The following is a 26,467-nucleotide window of genomic DNA, read 5'->3' as shown; positions in this document are numbered from 1 at the left end:
CATGCGTGCCTTTTTTTTTTTTCTTCTTGTTTGTTGTAAGATTTGGACTAATGTTTATTGTTTGTTTTAAGATTTTCTCATTTTCTAGGTTGAGAATATTTGAGATTACAGTTTAAATATTCGACTTTCCATGACTTCTTTCTCCTTTTTTTTTTATTTCTCTTTTCACAATAATCTTAGAAATATAAAATCAGTCAGCTTCAAAATGTTAGTTCCGCTCCAACCACAATTCAAGTGGCACTAAAAATATCTTTAGATACAACAATAATTTATGTGATGCCGAAAAAAATGGCTATAGAGACAACTAAATTCATGTGACACTAAATACATGACTTTAAAGACAAATAACTACAATTGATGCTAAAATTAAGGGCTATGGAGACAACTAAATTCATGGGATGCTAAATACATGGCTTTAGAGACAACTAACTACACTCGATGCTAAAAAAATGGCTTTAGAGACAACTAAATTCATGTGACGCTAAATACATGGTTTTAGAGACAACTAAATACAATTAATGCTAAAACAAATGGCTTAAGAGACAACTAAATTCATGTGACTCTAAATACATGGCTTTAGATAAAACTAACTACAATTGATGCTAAAAAAAATGGCTTTAGAAACAACTAAATTTATGTGATGCTAAAAAATATGGATTTAGAGACAACCAATATTCATGTGATGCTAAAAACATGATTTTAGAGACAACCAACATACATCTGATGCTGAAATGTATCTTTAGAGGCACCAGAATATATTTGACACTAAAAATCATATAATTTAGAGGCAACTATGTTTATGTGATGCTAAAAGGGGGTTTCAGAGGCAACTCAGCCAGATGATGTGCCTCTATAGCCAATTTTTTTTGTAGTGACTGCCACACCAAAACAAATATACAAAAAGATATTATGTTGGCTTAACAATTTTCTTTCTTTCCTTCTTCATGATCAAGTAAACGGTCCATATATTATCAAACGCTGAAGAGAAATGGGCCAGGGTAGAGGGCCTTGGTTCTCAGTAGTCCACTACTACAAAGGGTTTTAATACATGTGTGAAAGTAGGTCCAAGATATCAGATGGGCTACTATGTTATCAAATAATTAGCACAATCCAAATGAAATTTTAACTATTAAACTGAATTGATCATCATTTATGTAGCCAAAAAATTGACAATGCATAAAATTTACAAGCCAAGAATGATGCTGAACAAAAATCCAAAAAATTCTAAGATCCAAAATAGAAAAATAAAAAGTCAATTATCAACTAACCTGTCTGTAATGTTGTTGTTGCTGTTGTGCTTAAGATGTTGACAACATTGTTGTTGTTGTTGCTAAAATGGATCCCTATATGGCGATGCTGTTACGAAAACTCACAAATTCGATGATGGAGGAAAACCATAATTAAGGGGGAAGATTAAACAATTTTGGATGTTATAGTTTTCACAAAAGCAAGATTATATAACTAGCAACAGTTATATTAAGGTCAAACAACAAAACAAAGATTGAATTTATAATCACTTAAATGTATTAGATCTGATTGTGATGATAAAAATTCAAGATTCAGCATAATTGAATTCAATAGCGTAACCTAGAAATTCAAACACACACATCTTGAAAATTTGATTTAGGGAGAGAGAAAGAAATATAGATTACCTAGATTGCATCCATGGAGAAAGGAGAGCATGACAAGCGACAACCATCGACGACATGCTACTAGTGGCGTCGGCCTCCAATCTATGAATTGAAGAGTGAGGATGTTTTAGGGTTTGAGATTGAGAGGACTGGTGTGTAGGGGAGTTAACAGTAATGCGGTTGAATATTGGAGTAAACTGAAGCACAATTTCTCTTTCTCCCAATCACGCGGATTGATGAGTTGATGACATGATTGACACATGTATATACGACGCCTAAAGCTGCTGGTATAATTTCTGGACTCCCAAAAACGTCGAACAGACACGGGAATTAATAATCCCACTAGCACCTACTCTTGCGCGTCGACCTCTAAGCGTCCATAAATTATCGTTTTTGTAGTACTGTAATTATATTAAATATAATGTATCTATCTATTAGATGTATTGTTTATGATACCTCGAAATTAACAATATATAAAAACAAAACCGTTCCCCATTTCCATTTACAGTAGCAACGAAAACAAGAGATATAAAAACACCCTTGAATCATCTCCCCACCCCGCCAAAATACTCTTAATTAAAACTCAAAAAATAAGGAAAGATGAAAAAAGAAATGAACAAAAATTAACAAAGAGATCTATTTCCAGACAACAAAAAAAGTGAATGAAATCATTGTTGTTGTTGTTCCCTTTCTTTTTCTCTTTGGGAAGGGCTTCTCCAAAAGCCAGTAGAGTAGAACCTCTCCCACATCTCCTCTTCTAATTGCATTAACTCCTTATCAGTAATATTAATGTTTTCATCGCTACTAGTCCCACCCATGACCACCACTGCCATGAGCTCCTCGGTTTTATTCCCCACCCCATCGAGATCAACATGATGGCTGGTGCACTTGCATTCACATGATCTTCTACTAGAGGGAGCTGATGATGGAAGGGGGAGGAGACCTTTCTTAAACATTTGTTTCCGCCGTCGCATTCGCAACGCCTTCTTACAAATGCCTGCAGGAACCTTGTACACCACAAGCACAAGTAAATTGACCAAACTACAAGGACAACAACACCACACCGCAGCGCACTCGGCCGTCGTGCCTCCAGCCACCTCTGCCATTCTCCCGCTGGTAGATGACCATGACGATGAAGATGCATGCAAGAGGGGCTGCCTCCTCCTATACACTGTTGACCCTGACCCTGTTGGTCGAAGGACTATCTTGCTTTGTTTCATAATTGTTAGAGGACCAACTCAACCAAAATTAAATGGAGACCCAATATTGGTTTGCATGTGAAAATTAATTCCCCACCACCTGAAGAATTTTCAGGAGTGGGGTTGTGGAGATAGTTTTTTGTTTGTAATTTTTTTGAAATATATCTCCTAGAAGGCTGGTTATGAGGACAACAAACGTAGAAATAATTATAAGATTTTAAGGCGTTATCGAGAAAAATGGGGGAATGTTACAATATCTTTGGTTGGTATCTTTTCCTATTTTTGGATTGTTATAATTGCAATGTTGCCTTGAAATTTTTATGCTTTTGTTGTATATATGGACGAGAGAGAATGACAGAGGAATAAGATGAAGATAGTTTTGAGTTGGGAGGTTGATGATATTAACATAGTAAACTGATACTTAATATAAAAATATAAGGCGGCTATAAACATTATGTCTTCGATTTATTAGCATGATAGACAATAACTATTGGAGGATTTATGTCTTACAATACTCAAGAGAAATTCGGACATCATCTTCTTTTTTCCCGCATATAACAATCTCACACATGAATGACGATATTTCTATAGTGAATGACAATCATCTCAGTGATCTCACCATCATGAAATTTAGACAATTGATTTTAGATATTTGCATCATAATGGCAGTAGATTCATTATTTGTTACTATCATTTTTGAATATCAAGTAACATTTATTATGGTACATTGAATCGAACCTCAAAAAGTTTAATTTGTGCTTTAGCATAAGGGCCCAGTAAAAATATAAAGCCCATTAACAGGAGTCAATAGAGGTCAAAGTCAACGAAATACAAAAAAAGGTCATCAAGATGAAAGTCAAAAGATAGCAATCAAAAGAAGATGATAAGAGAATAATTAATTGAATTATGGATTGAATAATTAATTGGAATTGATTAAATGGAGACTTAATTACTTAATTTTTCAACAAAAGTGGCCGAAATTTTTTTACCTTTCAATCCTAAGTTTGAAATTTAAAATATGATTTTAAATCTCTAAATTTCGAATATTAAATTCATATTATTAATATGATTTTTCATGTTTAAAATTATCTATGTATGAAAATTAATTCATGTGAAAAGTGTTTTATATAAATTAGAGATTAATTTATGTAAATAATCCAAAAATTAATTAAAATAGAGATTTTAATTTAATTTTCTGAATTAGGCACAAAAGAGTTTAGGTTTAATTTAATTAAGATCACCAAATGAATTTTACAAAAGGTTGTAGTATTCACGGTGTACTTTCAAGTACAAATTAAAAAAATAAAAAAAATAATGTTTTTGAAAAAAGAAAAACGCGATTGAGAATCTGCCGTGATTTTTGGGGGAGATGCAAATTTTTTTTTTGGAATTTTATAAAACAGATTTTGAGAAAGTTAAGTAATTTCAATTATGTTAATGACTGGGTCATTATTTAAATTCATAATATGATTTTATAATCTAATTAAAATTAGTAGGCTAGATTTTATAGGATAAAATCTTTAAGTAGTTAGGAATTACTTCAATTCTTTATCCTCTTGCTTTAATTAAGAATATTTGATATTTTAATTGTTGGCAAGTATAATATGTGATATTATTATGTGGCTATTATATTTTGATATAATTTCTATGTATGACTAGTATGGCCCAAATTAAATTAAGTTAGAAAATATGATCTGTGTATCGTGATGTATTCTTGTAATTTTAAATACGATCTGCGTATCGTTACGTATTTTTGGAATTCATTTATTTTAATATTTAAATTATCTTGATACTCATGTAATCCAAAGGCGGACCCATCAAGAGAAAGCCCATGGCTAAGGTGGATGGAGATCCATGAAGAGTCCAAGAAGGAGCCAATGATGCTTAGTTCTTAGGATTAGGGGCATACTAGATCATTTTATTTTTGCATTTTATTATTCTTTAAAGTGATTATAAGTTTATTGTATGTTGTTAATTGATGCGCTAGAGTTCACTAATTCATAACAACATAATAAACTTAGGTCTCGCAAATATTAAGGTTTGATTTTTCCAAACATAAAGTACTTATCGAACCCTTAATTAATACTAATAGGTCATGCCTTCGCAGGGTATTATCATTAATTTTGGGATATAAGGTAAAATTGCGAGTTTTACAACTTAGTTTTGTTGTCCTTAACAAAATTATGAAAAGTATTTTGAACTTTGAAACAAGAGATACTTAAGCATGCGATGTTTATCTTAAACAAGAGTTATGAAATGTTATAATTAGTAAAAGAGTTTACTTACCTTGATAATGTAACGTTAAGATAAGACCTCCGTCTGCTTAGTGTTACATGTTGATTGGAACTTGTAAATCACTTATTCATAGGGGAGTTTAATATTGAGTAGGTGGTCAACCTAAAAAACCTTTTTCATATTTTAAGTTGCTTTATAAAAATAAAATTGAACTTTATTTTATTTTTCAATCTGTAGATACCATGTCTAATAACAACAACAACATCCCCGGTTTCAACATTCATCCTTTTCTCGAAAAGGACAGGCTGAATGGTAAAAACTTCCTTAATTGGGAACGGACCTTAAGACTCGTTCTGAAGTTTGAGGGTTGAGAGGACGTCTTAGATACCCCACTTTCTATTGTCACTGATGAATCAATTGAGGCACACAAACGTCGTGCTAAACAGGCTAATGATAGATCTATACCAATCACTTGCTTGGTGATAGCAGCCTTGGAGCCGAACCTCCAAAAGAGGTTCGAAACCAAGGATGCTTATAGGATCATGCAAGAGCTCCGGGCCATGTTTAAAAGTCAGGCCCGAGTTGAGCGGTATGAGACTAATCGGGATATACTTGAATGTCACATGAAGCCGGGTCAAGTTGTTTGCCCCCCATGTTTTCGCAATGATGGGTCTTTTCGAAAACATGGAACGACTTGGATTCCTTTATAGGGTTGAGTTGGCTACTGACATCATTCTCCACTCATTTCCTAACAATTTCAATCAATTCAGAATGACCAATAATATGAATTAGTCTGAAAAGACTTTGCAAGAGCTGCATGGTAGTTGGTCAATGCTGAGAGGAACATCACTAAGATTGAACCAAAGAAAGAGGTTTTGATGGTTCAAAATGAAAAGGGTTTCAAGAAGAAATGGGCAGGAAAGAAGGACAAAGACAAGCAAGTTGTCGTTGTTGCTGAAAAACCTAAGCCAACCGCCAAGCCAAAGGTCGTTGCGGAAAGCAAGTGCTTCCACAGTCACAAGATAGGACACTGGAAGAGGAAATGCCCGATATACTTGAAGGAAAAGAAGTTTGGGGCTTCCACTTCAGGTATATATGTTATAGAAATCAATTTGACTTTTACTTCTTTATGGGTATTTGATACTGGTTGTGGTTCTCACATAATTAATGATGTGCAGGGACTAAAAGAAGTAGGAAGCTGGCAAAAGGCGAGATTGAGTTTCGCGTTGGAAATGGAGCACGGGTTGCTGCACTTGCCATAGGGAGCTATAGTATACATTTTCCATCTGGCTTTGTTTTAGAACTAAATAATTGTTATTTTGTTCCTGCAACAACAAAGAACATTATTTCTGTTTCAGGTTTGGATTCTGAAGGGTTTATTTTGTTTTGAAATAAAGAACAAGGGTTGTTCCATTTCTTACAATGATATGTTCTATGCCAATGCTAAATTGATAAATGACTTATATGTGCTTGATAGGTCATTACAAGTCTATAACATAGATAGCAAGAAACAAAAATCAAATGATTCCAACCTAACCTACATTTGCCATTGTCGAATGGGTCATATAAACCAAAAGCGTATTCATAAGTTACAAAAGGAGAATTATGGGTTCCTTTTCCCATGTTTGAATACAACATGGGGGGAGTTTCTCTCTCTTAAAAGCTCTCTAACTTTTCTTCAGCTCCGCTGTTGCCATGGCGGGAAAGAAGGGGGGCCAAAAGAGAAGTTTCGCAGCGGAAAATGATGGTAAATCTCCGGCGAATATTGCAATCAAACCGAGGGGTCCTACTTCGGACTCTAAGGCGAAGAAGACTCGATCGATTGAGGAGGTCATGGGGATTGAAGCTCTGGAATTTGGTAATTTTGAGGTAGGAGAAGTTCTTACGCCTCGTGAATCAATCATTCAATTGAAACAACAATCAGAATTGAATAGAACGTTTTCAGCGTGGATGAGTTCGATTCACCCTGTTCCTGACCCTCACTCTGCTGGAGATGATTTAGGTAAGTCCACTCCTATATTACAGCGATTTGATGAGGTAGCTGATGATGTTAGGAATGTAAATGTGATTAATAATGCTGAACTGATGAAACCGGTAATTCAAATTGGTTTGGAGGATATTCAGGAGGAAGTAGAATATTGGAACTCTGCTATAATATGCTATGTGTTAGGTGCGTAGCGAATCATCCCAAATGTGGTAATGGAAGGATTTGTACGGCGAATATGGAGGAATCTAGGTGTGGATAAGGTGGCGATGGTGGCTAAAGGGGTTTTTATCGTACGATTTACCACAATGGAAAACAGAGACAAGGTGATTAGTGGTGGATACCCCTTTTTTTATGGAAAGCTTGTTATGGTGAAGAAATGGCATCCTGATATGGACTTTAGTAAAGAGGACATCCGTAGGGTTCCTATTTGGATTCAGTTGAATCTAGATTTTAAATATTGGGGTCAAGGATGTTTGACGAAGATTGTTAGTGGCGTGGGGAAGTTTCTGAAAGTGGATATGGCTACATTGAACAGGGAGAAGCTACAATTTGCGAGGGTATTGGTAGAAGTGGAAATTGGTCAGGAATTTCCAGATGAGATTGAATTTGAAAATGAAAAGGGGTTGACCATCTATGTGGAGGTGAAGTATGATTGGAAGCCAACCTTCTGTAAAGGTTGTAAAGTATTTGGTCATGAGGAATCAAGTTGTAGGAGGAAGAAAACCTCAGTGTGGGTTGCTAAACCTGGGGTGAATAAGGATCCAGTGGTAGTGGCACCAGAGGCAGTGGTATCAGTTACAAATGAGGTGAGGCCTAGTGATCAAGTTGATGGCGAAGGTTTCCAGGTTGTTAGTAGAGCTATCAGAAATCCAAGTAGTTCTGCTCCTGCTACAGTGATTAGAAATTCATTTGAGGCCTTAGAGAAGTTGAATGATGATATGGAGGTGGGGGTAAGGCAGGAGGGCCAAGTAAATGGAGAGGGGAACCTTTCCATTTCAAATGGATAAAGTATGTTTCTGGAATGTCTGGGGGCTCAATAGTCCAAGAAAGCAGAAAGTGGTGAAGGAATTTATCACCAAGCAATCTGTTGGACTAGTGGGGCTCCTGGAAACAAAGGTGAAGTCTGTAGGAATGGGCAGATTTTATAAAATGGTGTTTCAGAACTGGTGTTTTACATCTAATAATGCATCTCATAAGGGTGGAAGAATTGTAGTTGCTTGGCAACCTAGGAAGTATATGGTGGATATAAGAGGGTGTAATAGTTAGTGGATCCACTGTTATGTCTCTCCTCAATCAGGTGCAAAAGGATTTGATTGTGTATTTGTGTATGCTTTTAATGAGAGAAATAGGAGGGAGGAGTTATGGCAGGGTCTGAAAGAGATGGCAATAAAAATTAATGGGCCATGGTTAGTGGGGGGTGATTTTAATTGTGTTCTTCACATGGATGAAAGAATTGGTGCTCAGGTGAGTAGCTGGGACATTGAACCTATCAGATCATGTCTTGATGAATGTGGCTTATATGATATGAAATGCTCAGGGAATAGGTTCACATGGAACAATAAACAGGAAGGTAATGATATGGTATTTGCAAAACTGGATAGAGTTTTGATTAATGCTCAGTGGGAGGAGGTTTATCAGAATGTAGGGGCTGCCTTCCTTAATGAAGAGGAATTTGATCACTCCCCAGCAATTGTAGCTGGGATTGAGAGTCATGGGCAGTGCAAGAAGCCCTTCAAGTACTTCACAATGTGGAAGCAATCACCTCAATTTGAGGAGCTAGTGAAGGGATGTTGGCAGGAGAGGGTAATGGGAAATAGGATGTATGCTGTTACTACGAAGCTTAAGAGGGTGAAGAATGAGCTGAAGCTGCTTAATAAGTCTGGATTTCTGGAGATACAGGCTGATGTTATTAAGGCAGTTTTGACTTGGATGATATCCAAAGGAGAATGCATGAGGATCCGAGTAATATTCAGCTTGCTGATGAAGAGATTTTGATGGGGAAGGAATACAAAAGGAAGAATTTAGCTTATATGTCATTCTTACAACAGAAGGCTATGGTTGGTTGGCTTAAAGATGGTGATGATAATTCAACAATTTTTCACCAAAGCATAAGACAAAGAAGAGTTATTAACTCTATATATGGCATGTATAATATGTCTGGTGAGTGGATGGATAATAATGAGGATGTGAATGGGGCTTTTCTGGAATATTATCAACAGCTGTTGGGGACTACTAATGCTCAGATTACCCCAGTGAACTGGGAGGTGGTTAGAGCTGGTACCATTCTTACTCAGGAGCATAAAGAGTTGTTGTTGAGACCATACACTGCTAAGGAAGTGAAGAATGTCATATTTGCCATGGATGGAAATAAAGCTCCAGGTCCTGATGGATTTGGGAGTTTTTATTTCAAAGACACTTGGCACATTGTGGGTGAGGACATTACAGCTGCTGTTCTGGACTTCTTCCAACATGGTAAAATGTTGAAATCTCTAAACACAACTCTTATTACTCTCATTCCTAAAACCTCTTGTCCTAAGAATGTTAGTGAGTTTAGACCAATTTCTTGTTGCAATACTCTCTATAAGTGCATCACAAATATGATTTGCAATAGGCTGAGATTGGTGTTACCTGATGTGATAGAGGATACCCAGGGGGCTTTTGTGCATAGTGGAACATTATCCACAATATTATGATTGTGGTTGTTAGGCATTATAATAGGAAGTCTGCTAAGCCTAGCTGCATCATTAAGTTAGATATGCAAAAAGCATATGATACTGTTAACTGGAGTTTTTTGAAGGAGATGCTTCTTGCTTTAGACTTTCCTACAAGGTTTGTGGATTTAGTCATGGAATGTGTCTGCACACCAAAATTTTCCTTGATGATAAATGGGGAGATGCATGGTTTTTTCTCATCAAAGAGAGGTTTGAAACAAGGTGATCCCATATCACCTTTATTATTTGTAATTTGTATGGAATATTTAGCTAGGATTCTAGCTAAAATGAGTTCCATGAATCACTTTACATATCACCCCAGATGTAAGGCAACAAAGCTCACACATCTAAGCTTTGCTGATGATCTTATTTTATGCTCAAAAGGTGATTTTGCATCAGTATACTTAATGTTGAGAGCTTTCAGATTATTCTCTGATTCCTCTGGTCTAAAGATCAATACTAAGAAGTCATCCTTCTACTGTTGTGGGATTCAGGAAGGTGAAATTATGAGAATTCAGAATGTGTCTGGTATTACTAGAGAAAAACTCCCCTTTAAATATTTGGGGGTCCTTATCTGTTCTAAAAGAATCTCAGCTACTCAATGTGAGAATTTGGTGGATAAAATGACAGCTAAAATTAGGATATGGAGTACAAGGCATATTTCTTATTCTGGGAGAGTGCAACTTGTTAACTCAATCCTAATGAGTATTCATGGTTACTGGGGTCAGGTATGTTGAACCCTAGTTTTGATAATGACAAAGAAACAAAGGAACAAACTAAGTAGTGAACTAATGAATTATTTAAGTGTATGGTGTCTAAGGTATCAATGCAAGGAACTGGGAGAATACAAGTCAATGAAGAAGTCAAGAGAGGATTTCAAAGGCTAAGTAAAGAAGTTTCTATGTTGATACTGGAGCAAGCATTGGATCAAGAATAATAGAAGCTAGGCGTTTTATTTTCTAGTTCCAATGTAAAGGAACAAAGAAAGAATGGTAAGGAACTGTGGCAGAATATTTGAGAATGAAGCGTTTGTTTGTAAGGAACAAACTCAGTGGCACTTAGAAATATGTTAAAGGAACTGAACTAATATAAGGAACTAGACTTAGGCGTGTACTTAGTATAACGGTTAAAATAATAATGGAGTAAGTCATGCCTAGATTATAGGAAATTAGTTATTTCTAATTTCAAATGATAAAATCAGTTTTAAAAAGAAAATCTGTTTTGGAAAAGATTTTATTTTTCGGAAAATAAGAAAATAAATATCCGGTTGTTAGAAAGATTTTATTTCAAAGATATTATTTTCTTAAAGATTAGAAATTCAGATTTAAAGATAAAAAGAGTTTATAAAAACTGATTTTCGGATAATGCTCAAGGAACTCCTATTATTTAGGAGTAATGGCTGCATTTTATCCACGTTCATTTATAGTTCATGGGATCATGGGACATGATGTAAAACGTGTTCCTTAGGGGAAGGAACATCATGGGTAAATGGATTAAAACGTGTACTCTAACATTAATCCCACGTTCTTCATGATTAACACTATAAATATAGAAGTCTAGATAAGTTCCAAATTGTGTCTGACTAAGTAATTAAGTGAGTTTAACTTATTAAGTGTCAGTGCCTTCATTCTCTCATAATAGCCATTTGTTCTTTGCCTTCTTACTCTAATTCCACTAAGCTTATTTCGATCAATTGTATTTTGGTTTTTGGGGTAAGGGAACTTTGAGTGAAGTTCTGTAAGAGAAAGGCTTTGAGTGAAGCTTGTATGTGTGAGAAAACTTCGAGTGAAGTTGAGAGGAACTGCTGTTAAGGGAACAGTGGTTCAGGAACTTGAGTTTAGGAACTCAAGGTGTGGCTCGAGTTAGAATTAGGTTGTAACAGAGTTGTTTGGCCTAATTAGTGAAAGTGTTGAGTTTAAAATCCCTAGTGGTCGAGGTTTCTTCTTGTTGGGCCCAAGAAGTTTTTCCTCGTAAAAATCCCTTGTGTTCCTTTAGCTTGTTTATTCGTTTAAGTTTTAATTTCCGCAAAAAGTTACGTTTATTTCTACACCTACAATTCACCCCCCCTCTTGTAGTGTTCCTAGGGAAATAACAATTGGTATCAGAGCTAGAACTCACGTAAGATAGGAAACCCTATTGAGGAAAAGATCCAAGGAACAATGAATACCACCGAGAAACTTGAAGAAGGTTATTCCACTCAAAGGCCTCCTATGTTCAATGGGAAGTACTACAACTATTGGAAGAACCGCATGGAGATATTCATCAAGGCTGAAAACTATCAGGTATGGAGAGTCATTGAAGTTGGTGATTTCGAAGTCACAACTACAAATGACAAAAATGAGGTAACTCTTAAACCCCTCTCTGATTATGACAAATCTGATTTTGAAAAAATGGAAGTAAATGCCATGGCTATTAAACTATTGCATTGTGGACTTGGACCCCATGAACATAATAGGATCATGGGATGCAAATCCGCAAAGCAAATATGGGATTTACTAGAAGTAACCCACGAAGGAACTAATGAAGTTAAAAGATCGAAAATTGATTTACTTATGAATCAATATGAACTGTTCTGCATGAAATCCAAAGAAAGCATCCGAGACATGTTTACTCGTTTTACTAACATTATAAATGAGTTGGCTTCTCTTGGAAAGTTTATTTCATCTGAGGAACAGGTTCGAAAGGTTCTTAGGAGTCTTCCTAAGGACAGATGGATGGCTAAAGTCACGCTCTTCAAGAAACAAAAGACTTCACTAAGTTCAACTTAGAACAGCTGGCAGGGTCACTTATGACTCATGAGCTTCACCTTGATACTGAATATGGTGAAAGCTCCAAATCAAAATCAATTGCTCTCAAAGCAGATGATGAAGATGATTCGGACTCTGAAGAAGAAGAAGCAGCCCTCATGGTTCGAAAATTTCGAAAGATGTACAGGAACATGAAGAATGGAAACTTCAAAGGTAAAACTAAGAAATTTTCTAACAAAGCTGCTTGTCATAAATGTGGAAGTACAGATCACTTCATCAAAGAATGTCCTCTTTGGGAAAACGACAAAACCAAAGAAAGGAACAAGGAACGCTTTGCTGAAAGGAACAAAGAATCAAAAGCACCTTTCTCTAAGGCAAATGTGCGCAAAGCTATGATAGCTGCTTGGGGAGATTCAGAGACGGAAGAAGAAGAGGAACAACCAACTGAAGAAACAGCAAACCTTTGCCTCATGGCAAACACTGACGAAAAAGAAGATGAAGAAAAAATTGAGGTAAGTCAACATGGACTTGAGTCAGAACTAGATGGTAAAACTAGGACTGAAATATATGATCTTCTTTATGATGCAATTCTTGAATGTAGAGATGAACGTGAAAAACGTGAACAAACGGAACAAGCCTTAAAGGTTTGCAAGGAACACATAGAATGGCTTAAGAAAATGAGAACTGATGTCGAAACTAGATTTTTTGATTTGTTTGATAAAAACTTAAAAATCAAAGAATGTTATGAGAGTTTGAAAAATGAAAATTATCTAATTAATTTAGAGATTTCACACTTGAAGGAATTTGTCCCTGTTCTGAGTTCCTTTGATATAAGATCAACCCCTTTGAAAGGATACAGATCTGAGATTAAAAAATAAATAAAGAGAAAAATATTTTAAAGGAACAGATCTGTAATCTTAAAAAGGAACTGGTTGTCGCAAGGAACAGAGGCAAAATCATGAAAGTTCCTAAGTGGATTGAGAAACCACAGACCAAAAGGAAGGAAGGTCTTGGTTTTGAAAACTACAAGAAAAGGAACAAGACAAAGAAATATGTTGATCTACCTAGTGATAAGTTCTGTATGTATTGTGGCAAGGTAGGTCATTACATAAATCAATGTCAACTAAAATCTGAGATGATTGGGAAAAATGTGACAATAAGTAAGAAAAAATGGGTTGTCAAAACAAATCCTAGTCAAGAACAGGAACCCACGAAAGATGGGGTTCCTTCAACTAACAACTAGTTGATTTTTGCAGGTTGGAGTGAGGGGGAACAACACTTGGTATCTCGATAGTGGTTGTTCCAAGCACATGACAGGAGACAAAACGAAGTTTCTCTCACTCACAACCTATGAAGGTGGCAGTGTAACATTTGGTGATAATAAGAAAGGTAACATTGTTGCTATGGGTAAGGTCGGTAAGTCACCATTACACTCCATTGAAAATGTATTTTTAGTTGAAGGTCTAAAACATAATCTATTAAGCATTTCTCAATTCTGTGACAAAGGAAATACTGTAAAATTTGATAAGAAAAATGCTTAATCATCAACATTAAAACTAAGAAGGTTATTTGGAAGGAACAAGGAAAGGGAACACATACATTGTGGATCTAGACCTTGTTCCTCAAATCAATTTAACTTGTCTTAGTGTTATTGAAGATGATTCACTTCTATGGCACAAGCGTCTAGGACATGCTAGCTTTTCATTACTTGAGAAACTTAGATCAAAAGACCTTGTTTTAGGATTACCATCTATAAAATTTCATATTGATCAAGTTTGTGATGCATGTGCACGAGGTAAACAAGTAAGATCCTCTTTCAAATCTAAAACGATTGTAAGTACCACTAAACCATTAGAGTTAATTCATATGGACTTATGTGGACCCATGAGAATTCAAAGCAGAAGTGGAAAGAGGTATGTACTTGTGATTGTAGATGACTACTCTAGGTACACTTGGGTTATTTTTCTCTCTAGTAAAGATGAAACTTATGATGAGTTCCTTGTCTTTGCTAAAAGAGTTCAAAACCTAAGTGGACATAAAATAATGCACATTAGATCAGATCATGGCAAGGAATTCGAAAATTATAAATTTGATGACCTAAGCAGAGATAATGGCCTAGATCATAATTTTTCTGCCCCTAGAACACCACAACAAAATGGTGTTGTAGAAAGGAAAAATAGAACTTTGGAGGAAATGTCTAAAACCATGTTAATTGCTAGTGAACTTCCAAGGAACTTTTGGGCTGAAGCTGTTAATACTGCTTGTCACATAATTAATCGTGCCATGATGAGACCTATCATTAATAAAACTCCTTATGAACTTTACTTTGGAAAGAAACCAAACATCACCTATTTTAGAACATTTGGATGCAAATGTTATGTGCATAATAATGGAAAAGATAATCTTGGAAAATTTGATGCAAGGAGTGATGAAGCAACATTTTTAGGATACTCCTCACATAGTAAAGCTTATAGAGTATATAACAAGAGAACTATGTGTGTTGAAGAAAGCATATCATGTAATCTTTGATGAATCTGACAAACATAATCCAAGCATACAGGTTGATGACTATGAGATAGGGTTAGCCAACCTAGTCAAGGAACACAGATTCACAAGAAGAAGAAGAAGTGAAAGAGGAAAGGAACGAGGAATTCGAAAATAATGAATCAATGATTCCTGTTCCTCAAGGAGGAGAAGATGCTCCTGTTCCTCTAAATGAGGAACTGAGTCCACCGAGGCTAACAGAGGAACAACTGAGCAGAGTTCCTCATCCACTCAAGGAACTCATGAGGAACAACATGTTCCTATAAGAGAGTTTCAACCAAAACCTTGGAGATTAAAAGTCACATCCTGTGGAACTCATAATCAGCGACATATCCAAAGGTACGCAAACTAGATCTCAGTTAAGGAACTTTTGTGCATTTCATGCGTTCCTATCAATGATGGAACCAAGAAATCATGAAGAAGCCTTAACTGACTCTGATTGGATTATTGCAATGCAAGCTGAATTAAATGAGTTTGAAAGAAACAAGGTATGGCATCTAGTTCCTTCATCTAAACAACAAAAAGTAATTGGCTTAAAATGGGTGTTTAGAAACAAACTAGATGAATATGGAACCATTGTAAGAAACAAAGCTAGACTTGTAGTAAAAGGTTATAACCAACAAGAAGGAATTGATTATGAAGAAACCTTTGCTCCTGTAGCTAGATTAGAAGCCATTAGAATCTTAATTGCATTTGCTGCTTACATGGGATTCAAATTATATCAAATGGATGTTAAGTGTGCATTTTTAAATGGCTATCTAAACGAAGATGTATATGTTGAACAACCCCCTGGTTTCGAAAATAACAATCTCCCAAATCATGTCTACAAGCTTGATAAAGCTCTTTATGGGTTAAAACAAGCACCTAGATCATGGTATGAGAGATTATCTAAGTTCCTTTTAGAAAACAAACTTTAAAAGAGGAAAGGTTGATAAAACCTTGTTCCTAAAATCTAAAGGAACTGATATTTTGCTTGTTCAAATATATGTTGATGACATCATATTCGGAGCTACTAATGAAACATTGTGCAAAGAATTCTCAAGTCTCATGAGCAATGAATTTGAAATGAGTATGATGGGTGAGTTAAATTTCTTTCTTGGACTACAAATCAAACAAACTGAAAAAGGTATAATTGTTCACCAACAAAAATACATAAAGGAACTATTAAAGAAATATGGCCTCGAAAATTCAAAGATAAATCACACTCCTATGGGAACTTCAACTAGATTAGATGAAGACTCCATAGGAACAAGTGTTGATCAAAAAAATATTAGAGGAATGATTGGTTCACTTTTGTATCTAACTGCTAGTCGTCCAGACATAGCTTTCAGTGTTGGTTTGTGTGCTAGATTTCAAGCAAATCCAAAGGAGTCTCACCTCACTGCTGTGAAGAGAATTCTTAGATACCTTAAAGGAACAGATGATCTTGGACTCTACTATCCAAGAAGTGATACATTCGAACTAAAAGGATATGCAGATGCAGATTATGCTGGAGATTTTAATAGGAAAAGCACCTCAGGTATGGCACAATTCCTTGGTCATAGTTTAGTTTCTTGGAGTACCAAGAAACAAAACACAGTTGCTTTATCCACTGCTGAAGCAGAATATGTAGCTGCTGCTGCATGTTGCTCTCAAATGCTTTGGATAAAACAACAACTTAGTGACTATGGAATAAACTTTGAATGTGTTCCTATTTATTGTGACAATACAAGTGCTATAGTATATCTAAAGATCCAGTGCATCATTCTAGAGTAAAGCATATACATATTAGACATCACTTTTTAAGAGAAAATGTCAAAAAGGTTTGATCAAACTTGAGTTTTGTCAAACTGATTATCAGATTGCTGATATCCTAACTAAGCCTTTGCAAAGAGATAGATATGAAAATTAAGGCTTGAGTTAGGCTTAATAAAAATTAAGTGATTGTTCCTATGTCAATTCCCCCATGTTTGAATCAATTTGAGTGACTTTGTGTGCTAAAAATAATTGTGTTTAATTGCCTAAGACCATTGCAAATTGGAATGTTGAAAACATAACCATGAAGTCAAAGAAACTAAACAACTCACAAATGTCACATAATACTCCCCTTACTGTTCCTAAGGTCAAGAAACATGCATAGTATGAAGGATATTGATATGTAGCATTAGTTGTTCCTATAGCACAAGTTCCTTAGCATTTATTTTCTTTCAAAAATTAAAATTCATAAAAATCCGAAAAATCCGATAAAATCCCAAAAATAAGGGGAACCAGTTTAATTAAATCTTGGTTCTTTTTATCTTTTCGTTTTCTTCTTTTATTTTATTTTATTTTTTGCTTTATTTCTTTCCCGCGTGTCATAATTACTATTACATGCAAAACTTCCTTCTTCAATTCATCAAGAAACCGTGTTCCTCTCAAACGCTTCATCTTCACCAAATCCGAAACCTCATCACACCCTTTGATACTCCATAAAAACCTCCAAACCTTCAAATCATGGCAAAAACTTCAAGAAACTCACCTTTTCCAACACCAAAAACAACCGACACTTCAAAAATGGAAATTTCTTCATCTCCAACTAAAACCCTTGAAACCGACATAATTCAAGAAAACCCCATAGAGGAACAGCAATTAGAATCTCCTAGAAGGAGCATGAGAGAAAGAAAATTGATTGGGGAAGACGATGAAGAAGAAACCCCGGAACAATCTCAGGGGGAAGAAGAAGAAACTGCACCTGTTCCTTCCAAAGGAACTGTTTCTTCGTCTTCCAAGAAAAGGGTCGAACGAAGTGAATCTAGGTATGTCTTGGGCTTTTGCGTCGATTTAGAATGGGCAATAAAATTGAATTTCTAGAATTAACCTCCATTCTAAAGGAACAAGGCATGGAATTCTTGTTTGAATTCGCCTTTAATAATGCTCTTGTTCCTCTAGCTATGGATGAGTTTTGTGCAAATTTTGTTAATACTAATGGAACTTGCACAACTGAAGTTAGAGGCAAGAAAATAAGGTTTAATCAAGCAACTTTAAGCAAAGTATGGGAAGTTCCTTGCAAAGGAACTGATTTGTATTTTAAAAGGAAAGGAACTGTTTCCTTTCCAATTTTCCTCAAGACAAAATCTTAGAATATTTTGGAGGAACAGCTGGCCAAAACAAACTTAACCATAACCTACTCTCTCCCCTTCACAAAGTACTTTTAACTTGGTTTGGAGAGCACTCATTCCTCGAACTGAAAAGAGGAATGAAGTGGGTCTCTTGGATATGTGTTACATGTTTTGCTTGGACCACACATACAAATAATTTCCCTTCCCTCTTCATTCAACACTTAACCCATCGATTGAAACATTGTGTTATTGGTACGGTCCTTGATAACTTCCTTACTTCATCATTTTGAAGTAAGACTACTTGGTTGGACCACCATAGGGTCAAACAAGGGAACATTTGAATGAGAAGACCCTAAATGGACTTGGTTGTCGTCCAAGAAGGTGTTCTCATTCAAGGAAGAATGGCTTCCAGTTCCTCAGGAAAAAGAAAATGCCCAAACTGGACTTAGAAGAAGATGATGATGTAATCTTGGATAACCCTTGTTCCTAAGCCGGAGGAACCGAAACCTAAGAGGCGCAAACACATTGCCACTAAGCCTAAACCCTCTGTTCCTTTGAGAGTGAGAAAGAGCACTCGTCGAAAAATTGCTCCTGTTCCTGTTCCTTCCAACGAGGACTCTCCTTTAGTCCTTTCGGATAATGAGGAACAGGTACCCTCTACTCTCAAGGAACCAATACCTCCACCATCTCCCAAACTCTCTGTTCCTTCACAAAATACCCTCCATTTCACCTTCGTCCTTCTCTGTTCCTTCAAGTTTTGAGCAGTTGAAGGATGAAATAAAAGGCCGAAATCCTTTTGCTTCCACCTCCACAACTCTTCCACCCACACCACCATTTCTTCCTCCCATTTATCACCCTTCACCTTCTGTTTCCATTCCTGGAACAGATGAGCCTTCCACTCAAACCCCCCAGTTCCTTCACAACATCCCCCATCTGCCTCTAGTTCCAAGGGTAAGGAACAGGAAAATCCGGATGACACTAACTGGGTTAATGAAGTCTGCCTTCCTGCACAACATATGATAAAATTTTACAATCATCTTCATTGGACTTTGGATGCCAAAACTGATACTATGTAAGTCTTATGAAGAAATTGAGTGATACCGTGGTTGCGCAGCAAAGAAGATGGAACTATGGCTCGTACCTTGGAGGAGCTGAAGGAACAGGTTGAACTACATCATGGGGTGGTGATGAAAAAGTTGGAGGATGTGGTTGAAGAAGAAGTTGAGAGGAACACCATTCCCCTTCCCTTTCTTAGTTTCTTTTATTGTTGTTTTGTTGTTCCTGTTTCTTTCATCAAGGAACACAACTTTTGTTTCTTCTTTTTCTTTTCTTTCTTTGTTTTGTTATGGAACAAGTGCTATATAATCAATGACTTTTGCTATATTGTCTATGTTTCTAAATGCTTTGCATAATTTCTTCCTTGGAATGGCTAGTATTATGTGATTGATGTTTGAGCAAGTTTACTCTTTGATTTTCTAACTTAACCACTAATGGTGCTTGCATATTGGTCTTAAGGTTTTAAATCAATTCATCAATTCATGCAGAGTCTATTCTTTTTGAGGATGACAAAGGGGGAAAAGGATTTAAGGAACAAACTGTACATAAACTTAAAAAATGAAATTGAAAAAAATTAAAAATTGGATAAGGTAAATGAAAAATCAAAAATAGGTTAAGGTAAATGAAAAATCAAACTTCAGTTACTCATATAATTGTGTTTTATTTTTCATTTTCTTCTTTATGTTTTTATTTTCATTCACTTATATTATTTGTTATTTTCCTTAGTTTGTACCTTTGTTGTCATCATCAAAAAGGGGGAAATTGTTGAACCCTAGTTTTGATAATGACAAAGAAACAAAGGAACAAACTAAGTAGTGAACTAATGAATTATTTAAGTGTATGGTGTCTAAGGTATCAATGCAAGGAACTGGGAGAATACGAAGTCAATGAAGAAGTCAAGAGAGGATTTCAAAGGCTAAGTAAAGAAGTTTCTATGTTGATACTGGAGCAAGCATTGGATCAAGAATAATAGAAGCTAGGCGTTTTATTTTCTAGTTCCAATGTAAAGGAACAAAGAAAGAATGGTAAGGAACTGTGGCAGAATATTTGAGAATGAAGCGTTTGTTCCTTCGTAAGGAACAAACTCAGTGGCACTTAGCAAATATGTTAAAGGAACTGAACTAATATAAGGAACTAGACTTAGGCGTGTACTTGTATACGTTAAAAGATAATGGAGTAAGTCATGCCTAGATTATAGGAAATTAGTTATTTCTAATTTCAAATGATAAAATCAGTTTTAAAAAGAAAATCTGTTTTGGAAAAGATTTTATTTTTCGGAAAATAAGAAAATAAATATCCGGTTGTTAGAAAGATTTTATTTCAAAGATATTATTTTCTTAAAGATTAGAAATTCAGATTTAAAGATAAAAAGAGTTTATAAAAACTGATTTTCGGATAATGCTCAAGGAACTCCTATTATTTAGGAGTAATGGCTGCATTTTATCCACGTTCATTTATAGTTCATGGGATCATGGGACATGATGTAAAACGTGTTCCTTAGGGGAAGGAACATCATGGGTAAATGGATTAAAACGTGTACTCTAACATTAATCCCACGTTCTTCATGATTAACACTATAAATATAGAAGTCTAGATAAGTTCCAAATTGTGTCTGACTAAGTAATTAAGTGAGTTTAACTTATTAAGTGTCAGTGCCTTCATTCTCTCATAATAGCCATTTGTTCTTTGCCTTCTTACTCTAATTCCACTAAGCTTATTTCGATCAATTGTATTTTGGTTTTTGGGGTAAGGGAACTTTGAGTGAAGTTCTGTAAGAGAAAGGCTTTGAGTGAAGCTTGTATGTGTGAGAAAACTTCGAGTGAAGTTGAGAGGAACTGCTGTTAAGGGAACAGTGGTTCAGGAACTTGAGTTTAGGAACTCAAGGTGTGGCTCGAGTTAGAATTAGGTTGTAACAGAGTTGTTTGGCCTAATTAGTGAAAGTGTTGAGTTTAAAATCCCTAGTGGTCGAGGTTGTTTCTTCTTGTTGGGCCCAAGAAGTTTTTCCTCGTAAAAATCCCTTGTGTTCCTTTAGCTTGTTTATTCGTTTAAGTTTTAATTTCCGCAAAAAGTTACGTTTATTTCTACACCTACAATTCACCCCCCCTCTTGTAGTGTTCCTAGGGAAATAACCAATTGGTATCAGAGCTAGAACTCACGTAAGATAGGAAACCCTATTGAGGAAAAGATCCAAGGAACAATGAATACCACCGAGAAACTTGAAGAAGGTTATTCCACTCAAAGGCCTCCTATGTTCAATGGGAAGTACTACAACTATTGGAGAGAAGACCGCATGGAGATATTCATCAAGGCTGAAAACTATCAGGTATGGAGAGTCATTGAAGTTGGTGATTTCGAAGTCACAACTACAAATGACAAAAATGAGGTAACTTTTAAACCCCTCTCTGATTATGACAAATCTGATTTTGAAAAAATGGAAGTAAATGCCATGGCTATTAAATTATTGCATTGTGGACTTGGACCCCATGAACATAATAGGATCATGGGATGCAAATCCGCAAAGCAAATATGGGATTTACTAGAAGTAACCCACGAAGGAACTAATGAAGTTAAAAGATCGAAAATTGATTTACTTATGAATCAATATGAACTGTTCTGCATGAAATCCAAAGAAAGCATCTTGAGACATGTTTACTCGTTTTACTAACATTATAAATGAGTTGGCTTCTCTTGGAAAGTTTATTTCATCTGAGGAACAGGTTCGAAAGGTTCTTAGGAGTCTTCCTAAGGACAGATGGATGGCTAAAGTCACGCTCTTCAAGAAACAAAAAGACTTCACTAAGTTCAACTTAGAACAGCTGGCAGGGTCACTTATGACTCATGAGCTTCACCTTGATACTGAATATGGTGAAAGTCCAAATCAAAATCAATTGCTCTCAAAGCAGATGATGAAGATGATTCGGACTCTGAAGAAGAAGAAGCAGCCCTCATGGTTCGAAAATTTCGAAAGATGTACAGGAACATGAAGAATGGAAACTTCAAAGGTAAAACTAAGAAATTTTCTAACAAAGCTGCTTGTCATAAATGTGGAAGTACAGATCACTTCATCAAAGAATGTCCTCTTTGGGAAAACGACAAAACAAAAGAAAGGAACAAGGAACGCTTTGCTGAAAGGAACAAAGAATCAAAAGCACCTTTCTCTAAGGCAAATGTGCGCAAAGCTATGATAGCTGCTTGGGGAGATTCAGAGACGGAAGAAGAAGAGGAACAACCAACTGAAGAAACAGCAAACCTTTGCCTCATGGCAAACACTGACGAAAAAGAAGATGAAGAAAAATTGAGGTAAGTCAACATGGACTTGAGTCAGAACTAGATGGTAAAACTAGGACTGAAATATATGATCTTCTTTATGATGCAATTCTTGAATGTAGAGATGAACGTGAAAAACGTGAACAAACGGAACAAGCCTTAAAGGTTTGCAAGGAACACATAGAATGGCTTAAGAAAATGAGAACTGATGTCGAAACTAGATTTTTTGATTTGTTTGATAAAAACTTAAAAATCAAAGAATGTTATGAGAGTTTGAAAAATGAAAATTATCTAATTAATTTAGAGATTTCACACTTGAAGGAATTTGTCAAAGAACGTGAACGACAGCAAATGGAATCAAAGAGTTCCTAGTATCCAACACATGGAGTCATGGATAAAAGAGAATGTCAGAAGAAGAATTTTCCTTGTAATGCCTAGGAAGATTTCTAGAAATGATAGAAACTGGTTTTACTCACTGTAATGCGATGTTTGAGTGTATAGAATGTGTTTAGCCTTGCTAGGGAGGAGGGGTCCAACCTAGTTGGTTTGTTTCTCCCTAGTTTTGGCCTTGGTTGTAATTGTTTTTGGGTGATATAAGATGATTATTACTTAGCAAAAAAAAAAAAGTTACAAAAGGATGGTATTCTTCCATAATTTGATTTCGAATCATTTGATATATGTGAATCATGCTTAATGGGTAAGATGACAAAATCACCATTTACTGGAAAAGGTGAAAGGGCCAGCAATCTTTTAGGACTCATACATACAGATGTGTGTGGTCCTATGAGCACTAAGGCAATGGGAGGGTTTAATTACTTCATTACCTTCATTGATGATTTGAGTAGATATGGATATGTCTACTTAATGAAACATAATTCGAAATCTTTTGATACATTCAAAGAGTTCCAAAGTGAAGTACATAATCAACTTGGTAAGATAATAAAAGCACTGCGATCCGATTATAGTGGTGAGTATTTGAGCTAAGAATTTGCTGATCATCAAAGGGTTGTGGAATTCTTTCACAATTAACTCCACCAGGAACACCACAATTGAATGGTGTATCTGAAAGGAGGGATCGAACCTTGTTAGATATGGTTCGATTAATGATGAGTCTTGCTGATCTTCCGATTTCTTTTTGGAGATATGCTCTAGAAACTGCTACACACACACTAAATAGGATTCCGTCAAAGGCTGTAGAAAAGACTCCATATGAGTTATGAAATGGAAAAGCTCCAAACTTGTCTTTTCTTAAAATCTGGGAATGTGAGGTCTATGTAAAGCGGTTACTATCAGACAAACTTGCACCCAAGTCAGATAAATGTCTCTTTGTGGGATACCCAAAAGAGACAACGGGTTATTACTTTTATAAGCGTCAAGAAGAAAAAGTTTTTATTTCTCGTCATGTTGTCTTTCTTGAAAAAGAATTTATTTCTAGAAAGACAAGTGGGAGTAAAACAACACTCGAAGAAATTCGAGATAAGCAACAACTGGACATGGCTCACACTATGTCAGAGACGGCCCAACAAGACGAAATTCATATTCAGGAGATGACGTATTTATCGCGTGAACCTCCTACCGTCCCACTTGAACTTAATTCAAGCGAAAATCTTCAAAATATTGAAGAAAACATTTCTCTTGATGCTTATCCCCCGCGTAGGTCTAGTATACCAAGGATTCCAAACAAGAAGTTGGTTGATTTCCTGTTAACTGAAAAATTCTGAAATTATGATTTTAGAAAATTCAGAACCTACTACCTACAAACAAGCTTTGATGAGCCCAGACTCTTAGAAATGGCTTGAGGCCATGAAATCCGAGTTAAACTCCATGTTTGAGAATAAAGTTTGGACCTTGGTTGACTTGCCTGATGGGGTTAGCCCTATTGGATGTCACTGGGTGTTCAAATTGAAAAAAGATAAAGATGGAAAAGTCTATGTCTATAAAGCAAGACTGGTTGCAAAAATGATTCATGCAAATTCATGGTATAGACTATGGTGAGACCTTTTCTCCAGTAGCAATGCTTAAATCAGATCAATTCGAATACTTTTAGCGATTGCTGCATTTTACGATTAGAAATTTGGCATATGGATGTCAAAACCGCATTCTTGAATGGGTTCTTAAATGAGGATATGTACATGACACAACCTGAAGATTTTGAGGATCCAAAAAATCCTAAAAGGGTTTGTAAGCTTCAGAGATCCATATATGGATTGAAGCATGCATCTCGGAGCTGGAATCTTCGGTTTGATGAGGCAGTCAGACAATTTGGATTCATCAAAAGCAAATAAGAATCTTGTGTTTACAAGAAGTTTAGTGGGAGCAGCTTAATCTTCTTGGTTCTGTATGTAGATGACATACTACTCATGGGAAATGATATACCAATGCTTGAGTCAGTTAAGGAATGGTTGAAAAGTTGTTTCTGTTTGAAGGACCTTGGAGAAGCTGAGTATATAATGGGAATTAAAATCCATAGAGATAGGTGATCTCGAAGGATGATTGGGCTAAGTCAAGAAACTTATATTGATAAGGTTCAACATGGAAAACTCGAAGAGAGGTTTCATTCCCATGTCACATGGCATATCGCTTAGAAAGAATCAGTGCCCGACTGAGTCTGATGAGTTAAAGCGAATGAGTAGCATTCCTTATGCTTCGGCTATAGGGTCTATATGTATGCCATGATAAGTACTCGACCTGATGTTGCATATGCCTTGAGCATGTGTAGCAGGTTCCAAGCAAATCCAGGAGAAGCACACTGGACTGCAGCTAAGAGCATCCTTAAGTATTGGAGAGACTAAAGGCATGTTCTTAGTATATGGGGGCAAAGTGAGTTGGTTGTTGAAGGTTACACGGATGCAAGCTTCCAAACCGACAGAGATGATACCGCTCTCAGTCAGGGTATGTCTTTCGTCTAAATGGAGGAGCAGTGAGCTGGAAGAGCTCAAAGCAAAGCACTGTAGCAGACTCTACGACAAAATCAGAATATTTAGCAGAGGTTGAAGCAGCTAAGGAAGAAGTTTGGATAAAGAAGTTGTTGACAGAGCTGGATATCTACCTAGTGTTCTGGAAGGAATTGAGTTGTTTGTGACAACAATGGTGCTATTGCGCAAGCAAAAGACCAAGGTCACATAACAATCCAAACATGTGATGAGGAAGTATCACCTCATTCGAGAGATAGTTGACAGGAAGGATGTCAGAATCTGCAAAGTTCACGGATGAGAAGTGGCTGATCCGCTAACTAAACCACTACCTCAACCCAAGCATGAGTGTCACGCTAAGGCTATAGGCTTGAAGCAAATGTTAGAGTGACTTTAGATTGTATTAGGTTTAGAGAAACTTATTACAGTATAAAGACATGATTTTGCTATTTATGTTTATGAGAATAAATTTTTCTTATTTAATTTTGGTTTGGTATTAAATAAAATGTCCAAAATATATCTTGAATTCTATGGTTTGTCAAATATGTGATTTGATGAATGAAACACCATAAGTGAACAAATTCATAGAATATTAAAGTTCCTAATCTAATCATTAAACTGGACATAAATGACTTTTAAAGGATTAGCATATAAGATTATTGATAGCGCCGTTTCATGGGCTATGGAAATAGAGATGTTTAATCAATTATATGGATGTGTATAGTTGATACATAATCGAACAAGACCTACTTAAAAGTTTTATAACTTCGAAATTATATTAGTAGATTCCTAAGACATGACTGGGACACTACTTCGCCTAATGATTGGTATAACTTTGATACTGTCAAATGTCATATCGTAAAAGGGGACTATAAAGGTAGCATTCGGGTTGTGCTAAAAGTTGAGTGGGAGTATTGGTTGCCACAAAATTGAAAAGGTCCTCCTATATGAGATAGGATGGGTGTCTTGGCCCCTTGAAGAGTGAAAATTGAAAAATGCATGGCCGTGTTCAAATGGATCATTTGATGATCATTTGTTTGTCAATTCGAACTCAGATTTCAAGGATTAATTTGAAAACTAGTATGGATGATATAGAAATAT

The 26,467-nt window shown here is 35.9% G+C and overlaps 1 protein-coding gene across 1 annotated transcript; it reads right to left on the bottom strand.

Annotated features, from left to right (window-relative positions):
- Positions 1-1,834: 1,834 nt before the first annotated feature.
- On the bottom strand, positions 1,835-2,781 carry LOC104893191 (uncharacterized). Its single transcript, XM_010679284.3, has one exon. The coding sequence runs from the start codon at positions 2,735-2,737 to the stop codon at positions 2,300-2,302; it is 438 nt and encodes a 145-aa protein (XP_010677586.2). The 5' UTR covers positions 2,738-2,781; the 3' UTR covers positions 1,835-2,299.
- Between the last annotated feature and the right edge of the window lie 23,686 nt (positions 2,782-26,467).

This window comes from Beta vulgaris, chromosome 5, assembly GCF_026745355.1.
Source record: "Beta vulgaris subsp. vulgaris cultivar EL10 chromosome 5, EL10.2, whole genome shotgun sequence".
NCBI lineage: Eukaryota > Viridiplantae > Streptophyta > Magnoliopsida > Caryophyllales > Amaranthaceae > Beta > Beta vulgaris.
This window is presented reverse-complemented; position numbering and strand designations above follow the sequence as displayed.